Source organism: Pongo abelii, chromosome 1, assembly GCF_028885655.2.
Source record: "Pongo abelii isolate AG06213 chromosome 1, NHGRI_mPonAbe1-v2.0_pri, whole genome shotgun sequence".
Lineage (NCBI taxonomy): Eukaryota > Metazoa > Chordata > Mammalia > Primates > Hominidae > Pongo > Pongo abelii.
Window position 1 is genome coordinate 71,826,883 of NC_071985.2, and position 20,966 is coordinate 71,847,848.

General features: G+C 39.4%; 1 protein-coding gene across 4 annotated transcripts in view; it reads right to left on the minus strand.

Moving 5' to 3' along the window:
* RASAL2 (RAS protein activator like 2) overlaps positions 1 to 18,332 on the minus strand; it is a 388,281-nt gene extending 369,949 nt beyond the window's left edge. For all 4 annotated transcript variants that reach the window (XM_009240601.4, XM_024251848.3, XM_054524742.2 and 1 more), the window contains exon 1: positions 17,600 to 18,332. In XM_009240601.4, the coding sequence (XP_009238876.2) occupies positions 17,600 to 17,801 (202 nt within the window). In that variant the 5' untranslated portion in view covers positions 17,802 to 18,332. The remainder of the gene's footprint in view (positions 1 to 17,599) is intronic.
* Between the last annotated feature and the right edge of the window lie 2,634 nt (positions 18,333 to 20,966).

Genomic DNA, 20,966 nt, shown 5'->3' on the forward strand with positions numbered 1-20,966 from the left:
TATGGGGAAATTTATTACGCTAGTTAAGCTATAGGAAAATAAAGATGATCAGCTGATATTACAAAGTCAAGCCTCTCTCCACCCCCCAGCAGGGGCAGACTGACACCTCACACGGCCGGCCAGGTACTCCAACAGACCTGCAGCTGAGGGTTCTGTCTGTTAGAAGGAAAACTAACAGAAAGGACATCCACACCAAAAACCCATCTGTACATCACCATCATCAAAGACCAAAAGTAGATAAAACCACAAAGATGGGGAAAAAACAGAGCAGAAAAACTGGAAACTCTAAAAACCAGAGTACCTCTCCTCCTCCAAAGGAACGCAGTTCCTCACCAGCAACGGAACAAAGCTGGACGGAGAATGACTTTGACGAGCTGAGAGAAGAAGGCTTCAGACGATCAAATTACTCCGAGCTACGGGAGGATATTCAAACCAAAGGCAAAGAAGTTGAAAACTTTGAAAAAAATTTAGAAGAATGTATAACTAGAATAACCAATACAGAGAAGTGCTTAAAGGAGCTGATGGAGCTGAAAACCAAGGCTCGAGAACTACGTGAAGAATGCAGAAGCCTCAGGAGCCGATGCGATCAAATGGAAGAAAGGGTATCAGCCCTGGAAGATGAAATGAATGAAATGAAGCGAGAAGGGAAGTTTAGAGAAAAAAGAATAAAAAGAAACGAGCAAAGCCTCCAAGAAATGTGGGACTATGTGAAAAGACCAAATCTACGTCTGATTGGTGTACCTGAAAGTGACGGGGAGAATGGAAACAAGTTGGAAAACACTCTGCAGGATATTATCCAGGAGAACTTCCCCAATCTAGCAAGGCAGGCCAACATTCAGATTCAGGAAATACAGAGAACGCCACAAAGATACTCCTCGAGAAGAGCAACTCCAAGACACATAATTGTCAGATTCACCAAAGTTGAAATGAAGGAAAAAATGTTAAGGGCAGCCAGAGAGAAAGGTCGGGTTACCATCAAAGGGAAGCCCATCAGACTCACAGCGGATCTCTCGGCAGAAACCCTACAAGCCAGAAGAGAGTGGGGGCCAATATTCAACATTCTTAAAGAAAAGAATTTTCAACCCAGAATTTCATATCCTGCCAAACTAAGCTTCATAAGTGAAGGAGAAATAAAATACTTTACAGACAAGCAAATGCTGAGAGATTTTGTCACCACCAGGCCTGCCCTAAAAGAGCTCCTGAAGGAAGCGCTAAACATGGAAAGGCACAACCGGTACCAGCCACTGCAAAATCATACCGAAATGTAAAGAACATCGAGACTAGGAAGAGACTGCATCAACTAACGAGCAAAATATCCAGCTAACATCATAATGACAGGATCAAATTCACACATAACAATATTAACTTTAAATGTAAATGGACTAAATGCTCCAATTAAAAGACACAGACTGGCAAACTGGATAAAGACTCAAGACCCATCAGTGTGCTGTATTCAGGAAACCCATCTCACGTGCAGAGACACACATAGGCTCAAAATAAAAGGATGGAGGAAGATCTACCAAGCAAATGGAAAACAAAAAAAGGCAGGGGTTGCAATCCTAGTCTCTGATAAAACAGACTTTAAACCAACAAAGATCAACAGAGACAAAGAAGGCCATTACATAATGGTAAAGGGATTAATTCAACAAGAAGAGCTAACTATCCTAAATATATATGCACCCAATACAGGAGCACCCAGATTCATAAAGCAAGTCCTGAGTGACCTACAAAGAGACTTAGACTCCCACACATTAATAATGGGAGACTTTAACACCCCACTATCAACATTAGACAGATCAACGAGACAGAAAGTCAACAAGGATACCCAGGAATTGAACTTAGCTCTGCACCAAGCGGACCTAGTAGACATCTACAGAACTCTCCACCCCAAATCAACAGAATATACATTTTTTTCAGCACCACACCACACCTATTCCAAAATTGACCATATCCTTGGAAGTAAAGCTCTCCTCAATAAATGTAAAAGAACAGAAATTGTAACAAACTGTCTCTCAGATCACAGTGCAATCAAGCTAGAACTCAGGATTAAGAATCTCACTCAAAACCGCTCAACTACGTGGAAACTGAACAACCTGCTCCTGAACGACTACTGGGTACATAACGAAATGAAGGCAGAAATAAAGATGTTCTTTGAAACCAACGAGAACCAAGACACAACATACCAGAATCTCTGGGATGCATTCAAAGCAGTGTGTAGAGGGAAATTTATAGCACTAAATGCCCACAAGAGAAAGCAGGAAAGATCCAAAATTGACACCCTAACATCACAATTAAAAGAACTAGAAAAGCAAGAGCAAACACATTCAAAAGCTAGCAGAAGGCAAGAAATAACTAAAATCAGAGCAGAACTGAAGGAAATAGAGACACAAAAAACCCTTCAAAAAATAAATGAATCCAGGAGCTGGTTTTTTGAAAGGATCAACAAAATTGATAGACTGCTAGCAAGATTAATAAAGAAAAAAAGAGAGAAGAATCAAATAGATGCAATAAAAAATGATAAAGGGGATATCACCACCGATCCCACAGAAATACAAACTACCATCAGAGAATATTACAAACACCTCTATGCAAATAAACTAGAAAATCTAGAAGAAATGGATAAATTCCTCAACACATACACCCTCCCAAGACTAAACCAGGAAGAAGTTGAATCTCTGAATAGACCAATAACAGGAGCTGAAATTGTGGCAATAATCAATAGCTTACCAACCAAAAAAAGTCCAGGTCCAGATGGATTCACAGCCGAATTCTACCAGAGGTACAAGGAGGAGCTGGTACCATTCCTTCTGAAACTATTCCAATCAATAGAAAAAGAGGGAATCCTTCCTAACTCATTTTATGAGGCCAGCATCATCCTGATACCAAAGCCTGGCAGAGACACAACAAAAAAAGAGAATTTTAGACCAATATCCTTGATGAACATTGATGCAAAAATCCTCAATAAAATACTGGCAAACAGAATCCAGCAACACATCAAAAAGCTTATCCACCATGATCAAGTGGGCTTCATCCCTGGGATGCAAGGCTGGTTCAATATACGCAAATCAATAAATGTAATCCAGCATATAAACAGAACGAAAGACAAAAACCACATGATTATCTCAATAGATGCAGAAAAGGCCTTTGACAAAATTCAACAACCCTTCATGCTAAAAACTCTCAATAAATTAGGAATTGATGGGACGTATCTCAAAATAATAAGAGCTATTTATGACAAACCCACAGCCAATATCATACTGAATGGGCAAAAACTGGAAGCATTCCCTTTGAAAACTGGCACAAGACAGGGATGCCCTCTCTCACCACTTCTATTCAACATAGTGTTGGAAGTTCTGGCCAGGGCAATTAGGCAGGAGAAGGAAATCAAGGGTATTCAATTAGGAAAAGAGGAAGTCAAATTGTCCCTGTTTGCAGATGACATGATAGTATATCTAGAAAACCCCATTGTCTCAGCCCAAAATCTCCTTAAGCTGATAAGCAACTTCAGCAAAGTCTCAGGATACAAAATCAATGTGCAAAAATCACAAGCATTCTTATACATCAATAACAGACAAACAGAGAGCCAAATCATGAGTGAACTCCCATTCACAATTGCTTCAAAGAGAATAAAATACCTAGGAATCCAACTTACAAGGGATGTGAAAGACCTCTTCAAGGAGAACTACAAACCACTGCTCAAGGAAATAAAAGAGGATACAAACAAATGGAAGAACATTCCATGCTCATGGGTAGGAAGAATCAATATCGTGAAAATGGCCATCCTTCCCAAGGTAATTTACAGATTCAATGCCATCCCCATCAAGCTACCAATGACTTTCTTCACAGAATTGGAAAAAACTACTTTAAAGTTCATATGGAACCAAAAAAAAGCCCGCATCGCCAAGTCAATCCTAAGCCAAAAGAACAAAGCTGGAGGCATCACACTACCTGACTTCAAACTATACTACAAGGCTACAGTAACCAAAACAGCATGGTACTGGTACCAAAACAGAGATATAGATCAATGGAACAGAACAGAGCCGTCAGAAATAATGCCACATATCTACAAGTATCTGATCTTTGACAAACCTGACAAAAACAAGAAATGGGGAAAGGATTCCCTATTTAATAAATGGTGCTGGGAAAACTGGCTAGCCATATGTAGAAAGCTGAAACTGGATCCCTTCCTTACACCTTATACAAAAATCAATTCAAGATGGATTAAAGACTTAAATGTTAGACCTAAAACCATAAAAACCCTAGAAGAAAACCTAGGCATTACCATTCAGGACATAGGCATGGGCAAGGACTTCATGTCTAAAACACCAAAAGCAATGGCAACAAAAGCCAAAATTGACAAATGGGATCTAATTAAACTCAAGAGCTTCTGCACAGCAAAAGAAACTACCATCAGAGTGAACAGGCAACCTACAAAATGGGAGAAAATTTTCGCAACCTACTCATCTGACAAAGGGCTAATATCCAGAATCTACAATGAACTCCAACAAATTTACAAGAAAAAAACAAACAACCCCATCAAAAAGTGGGCGAAGGCCATGAACAGACACTTCTCAAAAGAAGACATTTATGCAGCCAAAAAACACATGAAAAAATGCTCACCATCACTGGCCATCAGAGAAATGCAAATCAAAACCACAATGAGATACCATCTCACACCAGTTAGAATGGCAATCATTAAAAAGTCAGGAAACAACAGGTGCTGGAGAGGATGTGGAGAAACAGGAACACTTTTACACTGTTGGTGGGACTGTAAACTAGTTCAGCCCTTGTGGAAGTCAGTGTGGCGATTCCTCAGGGATCTAGAACTAGAAATTCCATTCGACCCAGCCATCCCATTACTGGGTATATACCCAAAGGACTATAAATCATGCTGCTATAAAGACACATGCACACGTATGTTTATTGCGGCATTATTCACAATAGCAAAGACTTGGAACCAACCCAAATGTCCAACAATGATAGACTGGATTAAGAAAATGTGGCACATATACACCATGGAATACTATGCAGCCATAAAAAATGATGAGTTCACGTCCTTTGTAGGGACATGGATGAAATTGGAAATCATCATTCTCAGTAAACTATCGCAAGAACAAAAAACCAAACACCGCATATTCTCACTCATAGGTGGGAATTGAACAATGAGAACACATGGACACAGGAAGGGGAACATCACACTCTGGGGACTGTTGTGGGGTGGGGGTAGGGGGGAGGGATAGCATTGGAAGATATACCTAATGCTAGATGACGAGTTGGTGGGTGCAGCGCACCAGCATGGCACATGTATACATATGTAACTTACCTGTACATTGCGCACATGTACCATAAAACCTAAAGTAGAATAATAATAATAATAAAAAAAAAAAAAAAAAAAAAAAAAAAAAAAAAAAAACAAAGTCAAGCCTCTCTCAAGGTGACACTCTGGCATGACAATCTCAGTATAGACTAAAACTACAACCTAAAATGCAAATAACTGAAAATGTTCTCTTAAGCTTATTTTGGTTGAACTTGCAAAAGAATGACTGAAGACTTTCTGACCTGAACAAAACAGGAAGAAATCTGACTATATCTGGGGTATCTTTCTATTTCAATAGGAATCACCATATGATACTGTTTTTTCTTAATCATGTTATCAAGCTAGATTCAAAAACAGGAATATAAATTTTATTTTCTATAAAAAGGAAAACTCCTATGAAGTCTTTATGAAACTAGACAACATTAAAAGCAAAGTCATTGTTTTAGATATTACAACATATCTTTTGTTAGTTGGTAGCTACTGTACTGACCATCTTATTCAAGGTCCATACATTGATACAGAGTAATCAGCAACCACTTGGACAAAAAGCAGCTATTTCAAAATAGGAACATGCAATAGAAAGGCCATGGGTTTCCTCACTCAAGGGCATTCTTGAAATTTACAAATACACATAAAGTTGTACACGGTCAAGCCTAAGGGAACCATGGAGGGAAATCTATAATTGTGGATATGCTATACTTCAGCACAAACTGGAACATGCAAATATAGATTATAGCCAGGCAAAGAGATTTTTTATGCTGTCAGTCACTACCCTGGAGATAGTGTAAATGCTATCCTTTTTGGAAAATTATTACATAAAATATGACATTAAAAAATTTTCACTATAAGAACTGAAAAACAAAACAAGAATAATCTTCACCTTGTCAGTGTATCCCTCAGAGCAACAGAGTTATAGATTAACTCCTAACAATAATGTTGTCATCTACAGCGATTTCATGTTTCCATGAACTAAATTAGTAAAATGCTTTAAAACTACAATTGATTTTTACTGAGTTCAGAAAGAAAACGTGGCAGGGTACAGCAGCTCATGCCTATAATCACAGCACTTTGGATGGCTGGGGCAGGAGGATCGCTTGAGCTCTGGAGTTTGAAACCAGCCTGGGCAACACAGTGAGACCTCGTCTCTACGATAAGTAAACAAAAAACTAGCTGGGTGCAGTGGTGCACCCCTGAAGTACCACCTACTTGGTGGGAGGATACCTTGAGCCTGGGAGGTCCAGGCTACAGTGAGCCAAGATAGAGCCACAGCACTCCAGCCTGAGTGACAGAACAAGACTCCGTCTCAAAAAAAAAAAAAGAACCCCAAAAAACAAAAAGAGAATGTGTCTAGTAATTTCATACACTTCAAAAACTGACAAAAATACTGCCATACTTTCCCACTGTATCATATCCTTCATATGTCTTCATTATTTAGTACTTATTTATGGAGCAAGATATTTGCATATTCTATCCTGCCCGAATTAAACAAATTTTCCTACAAACCTGCAGAGTATTAACTGGATAAGGGATTATTTTTTCATTTCACTTTCAAACTACTCTAAGTCATTGTTAAAAGTTAAACAGTTTGTTCTTTTTCTAAGTTTGCTCCTTTCTGGCCTAGCAAGACAAGCTTATGCTTATGTATTACATGCTAAACAGCTAACTGGTAAAAGAAAATTTGGTTAACTTTGTTAACGGTCTATATAAAATATGATTTTTTCCATAGTCTTATTCCTATTCCTGCCATTATTTTTTCTGAAGAAAAGATTTTAAATTACTTTAATCATTAATATTAGTTCTTGTTGCCATTACTTGGATTTGGCTTTGTTTAACATTATGAAAAACTTTCCTCAGAACATACCTAAATTAATCCCATGCTATAAAACTGGGTCATTAACACAGTATTATATAAGACATACAACTCAATCACTCATCCAGGTAAAACTAAATGAAACTATATTCAAATCATGTTCAAAATAACTTTCATGAATGTCAACTCCTTCTAGCTGAGATAAAAGTTACCGACTGTGTGCTTCTTGGAATACCTAAAACATATGTCTACATCAAGTTATTTCAGTTGGAGGGTCTGACATAATACAAATAAGGCCATGGTCATGGATTTGACCTTTAGCAGACCAATTGCTTTGAGTCTATGCTCCCGCCCTTCCCTCATTCACTTGGAAATATGCCATTAATCAAAAGGAGTACCATTTAAACAACAACTAAGTTTTTGAAGGACAGTCTTAAAGGCATAAGGACTCGAGGCATTTAATATGTGCTAAGTAACGTTTAAGGTATTATATAAAATTTATGTAAAAAGATTTTAATACATTTAATACATTGAAAGTAGCAACACAGCAGTAGAACTTAAAATTATGAGCCATATTTCACATACTAGAGGCAGGAATTACTTTCCAGGAAGGTTTCACCAATTTGGCACTAAATCTCAGGCCTTTAAAAACATTTCATACTATTCTAGGAATTCAGCGTAAGAAAACATTCAGAAATCTGGATCAAAGATTTGTGCACAAAGACAAATCAGTAAAGTGTTAAACTTTTTGAAAAATGTTAACATCTAAAATAGAATAATGGTTAAATAATGTTAGTCATTAAAAATTGTATTTTCATATTATAAAGTCTCAACAATAAAGCTGTGTGATACTGGTACATGAATATAAACAGACCAATAGAACAGAATAGAAAATCTTGAAATAACCCAAAATATAAATGGCAATCTTGTATAGAATAAAGAAGTCTTCTTAAATCAGTGTGAAAAAGGTGGTTTCTTCAACAAATGATGGTAGGACAACTGGAAAGCCATCTTTCAAAAAATGAAATTGGATCCACATCTCATATTTAATACCAGACTGGATCAAAGATTTGAATGTAAAAAATAAAACCAACGAAGTACTAGATAAACCAAGAGAGAATTATTTCATAACCTCAGAATAGGAAAGCCCATTCTTTTTTTTGTCCCCCAAGCGTATTTAGGTACTTCGGGTATGTAGAGGGGGAAAAAAAAAGAATGGGCTTTCCTATTCTGAGGTTATAAAATAAAGGTCCAGAGAAATTCCAGGAAAGGCCATTCTAACTATGACATAAAACCAAAAACCCATAAAAGAAAAATCCAATACATTCAATTGTGTAAGAATCATTTCTTCATAAGGGTGGGGGGAATACCATAAGAAAAATGAAAATACTGGCAACTGTTGCAGATAAAGCGTTCTTTACTTAAATACTAAGAGTTCCTTAGTATGCTTTGCTTGATATACTAATAGTTCCTACAAATCACTAAGAAAAAGATACAAGAACCCAGTAAAAATGGGCAAAAGGTTATATTTAAATGACTCAAAAATGAAAAGATGTTCAATCACGCTTAATGTAAAAGATATAAAAAAATTAAATTAAGACACCATTTTTACCTTTCAGATTGTCTGATTCAAAATTTCGTGATAATTCACTATGTGTGGGGAGACAGGCACTCTCATATATTGTGGGTGAAGTACAGCTAGGTAGGGCAATTTGGCAATATCTTTCAAAATTACAAATACACGTACCTTTGACCTAGCAATTCTATGAATTTTTCTTACAGAAATACTCATACACAAGCAAAATGGCTTATACTCAAGATCATTCACTGCAGAATCACTTGTACTAGCAAAACTTGGGGAATAATTAAATGAGTTATGATTAATTCAGGCATTATGCAGCCATAAAAAGAATGAGGGACCTCTTTACAAAATGAAAGGAAAATATATCTGAGATACATTAATAAGTGAGGGGCGGGGGGAAGGAAGAAGGAGGAATCTCAAAGTGCAGATAAAAATCAATTCTAATGGGTTATCATACATGTAAAAATAGAGAAAAATGCATACATACAGTAAAAACCTATGATATCATTCAGATATAAAGCAATTTACTGGCTCCAGACCCCCAGAACTCATGGTCAACTTCATTTGCAGGTTTGTTCTGGTCATTTCACTAACCTCACAGAAATATAACCCTGAATTTTTTGTAAACTAGATTTCTTGGACCCCACTTATGGCAGGATTTTTACATATCTATCTATCTCTACATTTGCTTCTATGCACGTGGAATAGGTATGGAAAGATACATAACAATTTCAAGTATTTATTGATTGGGAAGAGGGACCATGCCTATCGGATGGCAAGTTGTAGAGGCAGGGAGGAAGGGTAAGAGAGAGCTCATGGAATATCTTTTTATACTCTGAATTTTGGAACAAAGGAATATATTACCTATTTTTTTAAATAAATAAAAACATATTTGAAAAAAATGTGTTAATGTTTTCAATAACATGAGAAAATACATTTAAGAGAAAAAAAGTAGGATGTAAAATATATGCAGTTTGATACCAAATATGTATTAATACAAAAAAATCTGTACACAAAAAAGACTGGAATAAAACACAATAAAATATTAAAATAATAATTATCTCAGCCAGGCGTGGTAGCACACTCTTGTAGTCCCAGCTATTCGGGAGTCTGAGGTGGAGGGATCCCCTGAGCCCAGGCAATGGATATTACGTAAGCTATGATTGCACCACTGCACTCCAACCTGGGCATGAGCTATGACTGCGCCACTGCACTCCAACCTGGGCAACAGAATGAGACCCTTTCTCTAAAATATAATATTTTTTTAAAAATAATAGTTATCTCTAAGAGGTGGAATTACACATGATTTTAATTTTGGCTTTTCCTAAAATTCTAATTCTTTATGTTAAGCACAAATTATATTCATAATCAGAAAAAGGGTATTAAATTTTAATGACAGGAATCAGAGGTTAGAAATTCAAGTGGAAGGTACAAAGTTATTAGGTATTATTCAGGGTTCTAAGCATCATACATGAAATTCAAATTTCCTTCAGACATCACTTCCAATCACAGCACCAAAAAAAGTATGGATAATAAGCTTAGGAAAAATATGAAAAAAAATCTCATCTGTCCTCTGGTCTATCTCTTAAGGATTATTATGAAATTATTCTCATCCTCCTACTTTATGGATGTTTTGTCCATTTTTGTTTTCTGTTACCTAGGTAATGGTATTTCCAGCATTTCCCTTAAAAGACTGTGAAACTAACAATCTGGTATTTCTCACTGTCGAGTTTTCCTGACCTTCAGCTTGGAGAGGCCATCTCCCTAAGGGAAGGCAGCAAGATCTAGAAGCTAAATCAGGAGGCTAAGGAATCTGAGGTTAAGAGTTCCAATCCTGACAAACTGTGGAGTCTGTCTCCAATTTTGGGAATAAGCTAAACTTCCTGAGCCAGTTTCTTTAATGAGAAAACCAAAAGGATTGCTTTGAAAAATATCAAAAACTATTGACTTTAAGGTTTCATTTTAACTTTTCAGACTATTCTTCTGAATTTTGTTTTCTTATCTATGTTGAATATTTTCCCCTCACTAAATTTTCACTCTCTCAATCAATATCTATAAGTATTACCAATCCCTTACACTCAGGGATGGAGGTAAGGGGTACTTTTAGAAAGTCTGCTACAAGTGACACAATGTGAATGGAACTTGAGCAATGTTGAAGATAATTTATAGAGGGGTAAAATTACAATCAGGATCTAAATTGAACCCTTATGAGCAAAGCCAACAAAGACAATTAATTGATGTTACTAACACCTGGTAAGGGAAGGTAAAATTCAGACATCTCATATCTGAACCCAGCTGTAGAGATTAGGAAAGTGATAACTTCTGTATCATAGTCTAGCAAATGAAATATTGTTATGCCTTTAAGAGTTCAATTTTTATTTCTTTTGTTTACTGTATACTCACTAACACCACTGCAATGGGCCTCAAGACTTCTCTTTTCCCTTCTATTTGTGTACCACATTACTTCTTGATGGGTTGCCCTCTCACTATAAAATAAACTACATGAAATTTGCAAAAGGGTTTTCTACATGCTAGCCTTAAGAAGTACTTGACAGCCTTTGGGAAGAAAGGTGTTTTTACAAACATTAGACAGCAATTATCCCTCTGCCAAGACAAGGTGAAGCAATTTTAGCAGTGCCCTTAGCACACTTCAAACTCCTCCTCCTGGTTAACAAGACCAAACAACTCTCTAGTTAGTTAAAAGTTTTTCCAATAGGGAGGGACAAGGGAGCAAACAGCTGAAGTTTTTCTGAATTAACTGTCATTAGTTGAATGCTTTTTTGTGGTTCACCTACTTAAAAGGTGATCAAATCACTTTGTGTCACTGAAGAAAGCAACTGCAAAGAACAATTACATAAACCCTCTATTTCAACTTACCTCATCCTTCCTTCTAATGAAACAAAGGATCCGAAACCACTACCTTGCCACCATTTCCTTAATAATCTTGGTAAAGCCTACTATGTCATGTGAATCTCTTTTCTTTTTCTTAGCAAACCACAGAAATTTCATTCACTATAGTAGGACACACAACTGTACAACTTTTTTTTCTTTTTTTTGAGACTGAGTCTCGCTCTGTTGCCCAGGCTGGAGTGCAGTGGCACGATATCAGCTAGCTGCAACCTCTCCCTCCTGGGCTCAAGCGATTCTCGTGCCTCAGCATCCCGAGTAGCTGGGATTACAAACGTGCCACCACATCCTGCTATTATTATTATTATTATTTTTTTGTATTTTTAGTAGAGACAAGGTTTCACCATGTTGGCCAGGCTGGTCTCAAACTCCTGACCTCAGGTGATCCGCCCACCTTGGCCTCCTAAAGTGCTGGAATTATGGGCATGAGCCACTGCGCCCGGCCCATTTTTAAAAATGTGTTCAGTAAATGTTATTATCTGAAAAAGATAAAGGATATCCACACAAACTATTCTTAAAGAGGGGTGTTCTAGAACTTTGTATTATTTATGTCTGAAGATGTGTACAGATCCTCAATTCCATATCTGCAATTCCTAAACCAAAAAAGCTCTGAAAAGCAAAAGACCGTATGCAACTTTTCTGGCAGTAAAGTCTGACCTGCACTGACATAAGGTTATTTATAGTCTTTATACCAATTGGTATGATTTTTTTTTTTTGACATAGTCTCACTCTGTCACCCAGGCTGCAGTGCAACGGCGGAATCACAGCTCACTGCAATCTCCGCCTCCCAGGTTCAAGCGATTCTCCTGCCTCAGCCTCCCAAGTAGCTGGGATTACAGGTGCATGCCACCACGTCCGGCTAATTTCTTTGTACTTTAGTAGAAACGGGGTTTTACCATGTTGGCCAGGCTGGTCTTGAACTCCTGACCTCAAGTGATCCATCTGCCTCGGCCTCCCAAAGTGCTGGGATTACAGGCGTGAGCCACTACACCCGGCCTATTCATTTGTTTAACTGCAGAAATATTAACATAACTGTCTAGTCCAAATGGTTTTGGAAAAGAGATTGTGGATGTATAATTCTATTCCTCAAAAATATTTTCACTGTTTGAAAATCAAATAGCAGTAAACCAACGTGATAGAGGACAGAACAATACTAAGATGTTATAAATGAAACTGTCTATCATCTACATTAATAGAGCATACAATTTAAATAAGACATACAAATTTTCTCTCAAAAGAAGAAAAAAGGGGGCTATTTAAAGTCACTTAAACAGTACATGCCTAGGCATTCTTAGAAGTTCTCTCTGATTTCAATGAAAAACTGTCTACTCTTAATGTGTTTTAATGTATTTGGAAATCATTGGAAACTAATACATCAACAAGCCTATGCCACATCCTAAGTACTGAACTCAAGTTTAAGATTCCAAAAATTTCTAAAATATGACTACTCAAGTGTAAAGATTCAATTAACAGTACCTGAGGAAATTAAGACATTTAAGGAACATGAACATGTTTGGGGATGTATTTTATACACACTCACTGATTTTCTTCTAGCAATACTAGCTGCAACATTTTAAATAAATTTAGAGACATAACCTCTAGAAATGTAACTTGTAAAAATCTCATCCTGTGTCTTACTTGGTGAGGCATAAGCAGTATCATATAATACAACCAGATAAGACTTCTGTCTCATCAGCCCATATTCACTTCTTGAATATGAACTTTTATTAATTCTTACCAAATTCCCACTGCCACATTTCTGGAATTATAAGGTACTTAATGAAGTATGATTAATTCCCTTTTTCTTCTGTTTGCTTAAATAGTACTAGCCCTTTGAAATTTTCCAGCAGGTCCCTATGTTGTTATCAATAAACAATGAGCTGTATACAAGCTTAATGGTAATAATGTTGATGCTATTCATTTTCTTAACAGAATATTTTACCTAATTCCTTCTGATAATATTAAAATTTAAAAGTACAAGATTTCTTGTTGATCCCTTTCTTGTGCTGATTATATTTCCCTTCTAACTCTCCAAGAGCATATCTGAGCACATACTTGCAGACCTGTCATACTGATGAGTGCAGAGCTCCACCGCAGGCAGTCCTAGAGATTGGGATCTTAAATTTCTCCCAGAGTGTCCTACACTCCCCATCCATTCATGGTAAAGTATTTAATTTTAATGTTCTCATTGTTTACCAGAAAGCACAGACAGTGAGGCTGGCTTTGCCACTCCCGTTTCCTTTCGCTATGCTGCTGAGCTTTTTCAGCCAATTGACTTTGCTTTGAGGCTATAAATATCTGAAAAATGTTCTGCATTTGATGCTCTTGGATTCTGTATCCATATTTAGCTGTTTGTGGCATGCCTTTGTTTAAGCTACTCTACCACCCATACAATCAGTCAGGTTGAGATCTGGATGGTCAAAGGACAAACGGATCAACATTCAACAGACATTGACTTACTATGAGCAAGGTACCAATCTGGCAGACAAGTTGACAATGAAGGTGATGGCAAGATAAGAATACAAAGATAAACAAGGCTCCCTGATATCAAAAATTTTATAGTCTTGACAAGGCATGGGCACAACTTATAATACTGGAATAAAACAAATGAAACATTTTACAACTAAAAGAAAATGAAGATTAGGACAGACAGCATAAATATTTTTCTCTCAGCCACATCTCAAAAATGTGCATTAGTCTGTGTTCTAAATATAGAGCCACCTATTATAAGCTCTGAACATATTCCAGAAAAGTTTTCCAAATCATGGCAATACACAAAATCCTGAGTATACGTATTATGACAATATATACATATGTGCACAATATATGTATTATCAACCAAGGAGCCAAACCTGTCAACAACAGACTCAAAACAGTGCCTAGTCTTCAAATTTTGTGACGCAAACTAATAAAATATTGTTTCTAGAAGTTCCTGTTAAGATATTCTTTGGGGGTTACTTCTGTTGTTGTTTGTTCCCATCATGATTTCAAACAGAAGTATATTGCAGGAGATGTAAACTGCACTTAATAAAGCTCCTTATTATTACCCTACCTTTAGAACCCACATGGCTATGTAGGTTAGGTCTCAAAACTGGATGAACTAGACCTCAGCAACATCCCCATACTCACCTTCCTATCTTGTGAAAACATTCCAAATAAATAAACATCTGCCTTCAATATATCTTCTTTGAAAACTCAGTTCACTGACCTTTTGATAAAACTGCTCCCCAGAATCCCCTGACAATCATGATTTAAATGCATTAAGTTAAGGGCTTGGTTAATGCCTGGCCCCAAGAGCCAGGATAAAGATTATAGGCCAACCTGCAGGTAAAATAATGAGCCAAGCCACAAATCAGACAACTTTAAAGCTAAAAGGGGCCACACATACCAATTACTCCAGATTCCACTTTTATGCTGAAACCTAGTGGCTATGAGTTAAAACTACTTGCCCAGAGTTAGACAACCAACTTGTGGCAAAGCCAGAATGAAACCAAGTTCTACATCCCCAGTTGTATACTCTAGGCTTCTAGTTGTATCCTCTAGACTAGGTTCCCAATTTGTAGATTTCCCTGAAACATGTTAGACTACACTCATCAAAGTCTCTTTCAATTTTGAGAAGAACCTAGGTGATCCAAGACAATGAAGGTTTTGAACACACAGACAAGAAACAAGAAAAACAAAACTAGTGTATTCTCCAAATTGTTTTTCTACATTCTATTACTTTTATTTCAAAGTTTTCACTTCAAAGTTTTCCAACATACACCCTGTTCATACAATAGGCAACTTAAAACTAGCTAAGGACATAGCCAAGAGTCATTCCAATAGTTCTGAAATATTTACATCGAACTAAAGACAACAAAGTAGTATCCAGGATGCCTCAGAGGAAGGAAAGTAGCAATACTAAACAATAAATAAAAACAACTTCTGGTTAATTGATAGAGAAAACAAAAAAAGTTACAATGCAGTGGAAAGCCTGCAATTGGTCACAAAAATGCAAGACATGGTATGTATATGTGTGTGTCACACACATATACATACCATGCATTTCTGTGATGTCTGATATGAAGTCTTGACATCAACTGAACTACGCAGAAAGAAAACTTCTAAGTCGTGGTCACTCTTGAACAATAAACATATATCCTGTTCAGAAGGACGAAAGAAAAAAAACATAATGTAAACTTGCTCTCACTCTCTCTCACACACACACACACAAAATATACAATATATATTTCACAAATCAACCCCTAGGAATGGACTACAAAACAACATATTTATAGACTTTTATGTCCTTACAAACGAAGAACGATAGTTAACACTAGGTCCAGAGAACCCAGATAGTTTTGGATACTGAAATACCGAATTATCATATACACTTATTCTTAGAATAGCATGGCCCTATTTCTAACATCACACAAATAAACAGTATGCCAAAGAAGTGCGTAAAGAGAGGAGGATGATAGAATGGGAAAACGTTGTAACTACAATATACTCTAATTCATATGCACTTTCAGATTCTCATCAACCTTTGTTCTAAATGACCAGCTAAGTGGGATTAGCAGGCAGACGGAAAATCAGGCACCAAAGTTTTTAATCTAATTTGCTGAGAACAAACTGGGTGACCTTGCATCGTCTCCCACTCCTTTGCTTTAAGTCTTCCGGTACGCAGAGTAACATCAAGAAACAACCAGCAAAATACAAAGTGTTACACAAATCCTTAAGAACTGGTTATAAGAAGAATTGCTGGATTTTTATGATTAAAAGGGTCACTAGTGATGATTTAATCCAATCCACTCACTTTACAGATGAGGAATCATAAGCCAAAAATGTGACTCGATCTGCCCCAAATCCCATAGCCATTTAGTGGTAGAACTGAGGCAAGAATTTAGATCTCTGGACTCCTAGTTCTATGATCTTTGCGATGGACATGAAGTCTTCAAATCAACTGAACTATACAGAAAAAAACCTTCTAAGTCTTGGTCACTCTTGAATAGTAAGCATATACCCTGTTCAGAAAGATGAAAGAAAAAAAACGTAAGGTACTTGATCACTATAGGCTTAGATGCACAAGACTGCAGGATAACATCTTAACATTGTGTTTGATCCCAGGTGCTTCAAATTTGCCATCTTATACTCAGCCACATTACTAATGTCTTTTGTAGTCACGTGAGCTAGGCGATAAACATCTTGCCGTTTCAATATTTTGGAAAGCCACAGCTCGGTCCTGAATGCCAGGCTATAAATTCTTAAGCTATGAGTTTTCAAAACCAGCATGGTTTTAGTGCTGCCACAAGGCTCACCCTAATAGAATCTCATCATTCAGTTTTAATTAAAGAGGTGGTTACCAGGAATGCAGAAAGGGAAACTTTTAGTGTGTTCATCACTTTTAACCTGCTGAGTGGCAACCCAGTCACTTTACAACGAGATTCAGAAACAATAGTGTAATCTGAAACAATCCACACCCGTTGGAATAAGTGGTTGCTTTTAGAGAGAGTGAGGTTCAGGCAGAGGTTATAGATTAGTCTGCTCCCACCAAATACATAGTTTGTATGTTTTTTTCATTCATTAGCTTATCCTCTGCTTTTTCATAATATCTTGGTTTCCAGTCTTGCCTCATTCAACAAGAAAAAGAGACGAAAATCCATTCACTTGGTTTCATGGAGTTTTCCATCATACCTTCTTGAAGACTGATTGCCTGGCAGTTCCCTTGAAGTAATCGCCTAAGAATTACGTCTTGGATAGCCCAACTCCCGCATTAAACTTACTGCAGGTGTCTGAAGAGGTCCAAAGACCATACTGAGTCCCATCCCTGCCCAAGTGATAGTCTGAAGAAACTTGTCAGAAATGCACCCCCAGAACAAAAAGGGATGTGGGAAACTGACCTAGCACGGATGAGGACTGGGAATGAGCCTGTGACTTAGGGAATGAATTTCAGCCCAAGCAAAAATAGGAAACACCAGCCTCTAAAACGGCCTGTGGTCCTTACCGTACACCCGGACCCAGCTCTGTTGCTGGCACACGGACTCCAGAAGGATCCGATCCAACATGCCACCGGCCACGGCTCCACTGACTGGGACAACCGCGTCCAGCTCCTCCGGCGGCAGCGGCGAGTCGGACTCCAGCGCCGGGAACATCTCCGGCCAGGACAGCGCCTCCGCGGCTCCTCCGGACGACGGAGAGAGCTCCATGGTGCCCCGAGGCGGGAGGGGGACGAGGCGGCGGCTTCGGGGCTGGCTGGCGCGCGGCTCCGCGCCCTGCCTGCGGGAAGGGGAGGAGGAGAGCGCGCAGCGAGGGCAGGGACCCGAGCGGCAGCCGGCGCGGACACCTCTCACCTCCTTCCCCGTCGCCCACTGCCCGAGGCTCGGGCGCCGCAGCCCACCTGCAGCCGGCGGGCGGGAACCAGGCCGGGAGGAGGATCCAGCGTGGCCCCGACCAAGGGTGGGTCCGGGCTCAGGTGTGTGTGGGTTCCTCCCGGAGAGGACGCAGAAGAACCCGGGAGGGGAGGCTCGCCCTCCCACCTCCTCGGAGCCGCCTTCTTCAGCCCCGCCGGCGTCTCTCGCGGTCAGACCAGGCTCTGGCTGGGGATGGAGCGGGGCCGGGCAGGGCTGGGCTTGGGGGCGTCGCCGCCAGGGGCCGCCCCCTCTGACCGGCTCCCGCCGCCGCCGCCTCAGAAGCTCCGAGTGCCCGTTCCCTCAGCCTGAGGAGGGGTAGGGGGCGGTGGCCCGGTGGCCCGGGGTTCTAGCCCGCCTGTCCTCGGCCCCCACTTCTGGAATGAGCCTGCCCGCCCCCGACTCTTAGGCCACAGCTCCGGCCGCAGCTCTGGCTCCTGCTCCGCGGCGGATCGCACAAGCCCGGCAGCCGCGGCGGTGGCGGTGGCGGTGGCGGTGGCGGCGGCGGCGGCAGGCGGCATCCCAGGGTGATAGGCTGAAGCAATCGAGGGCCGAGAGCCCGGCCGCGTGTGCACTCGAGTAACGAAGCGAGGGAGGGACTGCGCCGAAGGCAGGAAAAGTCGGACACCGAATTATTCATCCGGCCTGTCCCGCCTACTTTCCAAGTAGCCTCCCTGGGAGAGCCGGGTATTGAGCGGTCCGGGTGTCTGCTGCTCAAAGTAAAGACCGTTTGAGAAGGCGGGGAGGTAAACGGATGCGGGAAATTTAAACAGAAAAGAAAGGCGCTTCCTTTCCTTCTCACACCTTTCCTATTTCTTTCTTTCTTTCTTTATGGGCCAACGTTTCTTTCTTATTGGACAAAGAGATCGAAGAAGCTGCTTTATCTTACAGTCACCCAAGGGGGAACGCCTTCTTCCTTCCCAGAGTGGAGTGGCAGTGGGTCCAGGATTCTGGGATATGCACAGGGTCTGCGCCCTGCGCCCTGTCCGCGCTGAAGCTGGACTTGTCATTGGTTTGCAACAGCATGGTGAAGAAGTGTGGTGTGGATGGATGGACGGGCCTCTCAGGCACAGGAAATACTCAAAAGCCCAGTATTAACCAAACATGTTTCTCTGTTTTGTCTTTGATCTTTGTGCAGTGTGTTGGCTTTTTTCCTTTAACGATGTCACTTGCATTTTATTTTTGGTTTATTTGTAGACTGTCTCCCTCCTTGGCCATGGCTTTACTTTTATGTCCACCCAAGGAGAGTTTCACCAGTTTAGGTTTAAGAAATTACTGACAAGTTAACAATAATAATTTCAAAATTGAACAATAATAACTTAAACCGTGCCTTGGACATAGTAGATCTCCAACAGTGTTTCTTGAATGTGGCTACCTAATGTGGAACAAGATTTTTCATAATTACATGTTGCTATTTTTAATACCTTTTGGGAGGTTCTTTAGTCCCCCCCCCCCCCACGTTGCACAAACAGACTGGTCTACAAGGGGTCCTGTTGGTTTTCTGGTTTTGTGGGGTCCTGGAATATTGTTTGGGCTTATTGAGAGTTAACAAGGATGTATTTTGTGAGTTTCTCCAAACTCTTATTTTGAGTAATAGTATTTCAAAGCAAGAAGTGTTTTAGAGAAAACATTCTGCCTCTTGTTTAACAGGTGAGGAAACTGAGGAAAAACCAGCTTACCTGGCAAATCAACCACAAGTGCAGATAGTTCCACAATGACTCAATGGATATTACTTCAACTTTGTTCCCTCAAGAACCTTTTGTGATTAAGCTTGTTGATTTGTGGCTTGATGGTTTACAGGAATGGCCATTTTTAATATCTAGGACCCTGCTTGCTTGCTTGCTTACTAGACTGGCTGCATAGTCGTCTTCCACGTGTAAACAATAGTGTGTGCTTTAGTGGATAAGAGATGTTGAGTGCTGAGATTGCAGGGCTCAGCACTTAGACCTAGAGCATTTTTATTTATACTAAATTAATGCCATGGTAACATAAGTTAGAGAGCAAGTGAATATGGCATCAAATGTACAAAGTTGAGTATCTCTTTACTAGTCAATGTATAAGGAATTTATTTACCCAAGCAATTATTTTAAAAACAGCATTACAAGTGGTATGTAAACATTTCCAGAATTTATTTCCACATCTGCTCTTTCAGTGGCATCATCCATTCCTGAGCTCAAGAAAAGGCCTCTGCCAACCCCCAGTAATCCTGCTTTTTTAGTAATCCTACTTTTTTTTTTTTTTTTAACTTTAAGTTCTGGGATACATGTGCAGAACGTGCAGGTTTGTTACATAGGTATACATATGCCATGGTGGTTTACTGCACCTATCAACCCGTCATCTAGGTTTTAAGCCCTGCATTGATTAGGTATTTGTCCTAATTCTCTCCCTCCCCTTTCTGCCACCCCCCGACAGGCCCCAGTATGTGATATTACCCTCCCTGTGTCCATGTGTTCTCATTGTTCAACTCCCACTTATGAGTGAGAACATGCAGAGTTTGGTTTTCTGTTGTGTTACTTTGCTTAGAATGATGGCTTCCAGCTTCATCCATGTCCCTGCAAAGGACAAGAACTCATTCTTTTTTATGGCTGCATAGTATTCCATGGTGTATATGTGCCACATTGTCTTTATCCAGTCTATCATCAATGGCATTTGGGTTGGTTCCAAGTCTTTGCTATTGTAAATAGCACTGCAGTAAACATACATGTGCATGTGTCTTTATAGTAGAATGATTTATAATCCTTTGGATATATACCCAGTAATGGGATTGCTGGGTCAAATGGTATTTTGGTTCTAGATCCTTGAGGAATCTCCACAGTGTCTTCCACAATGGTTGAACTAATTTACACTCCCACCAACAGTGTAAAAGCATTCCTATTTCTCCATAGCCTTGGCAGAATCTGTTGTTTCCTGACTTTTTAATAATCACCATTCTCACTGACGTGAGGTGGTGTCTCATTGTGGTTT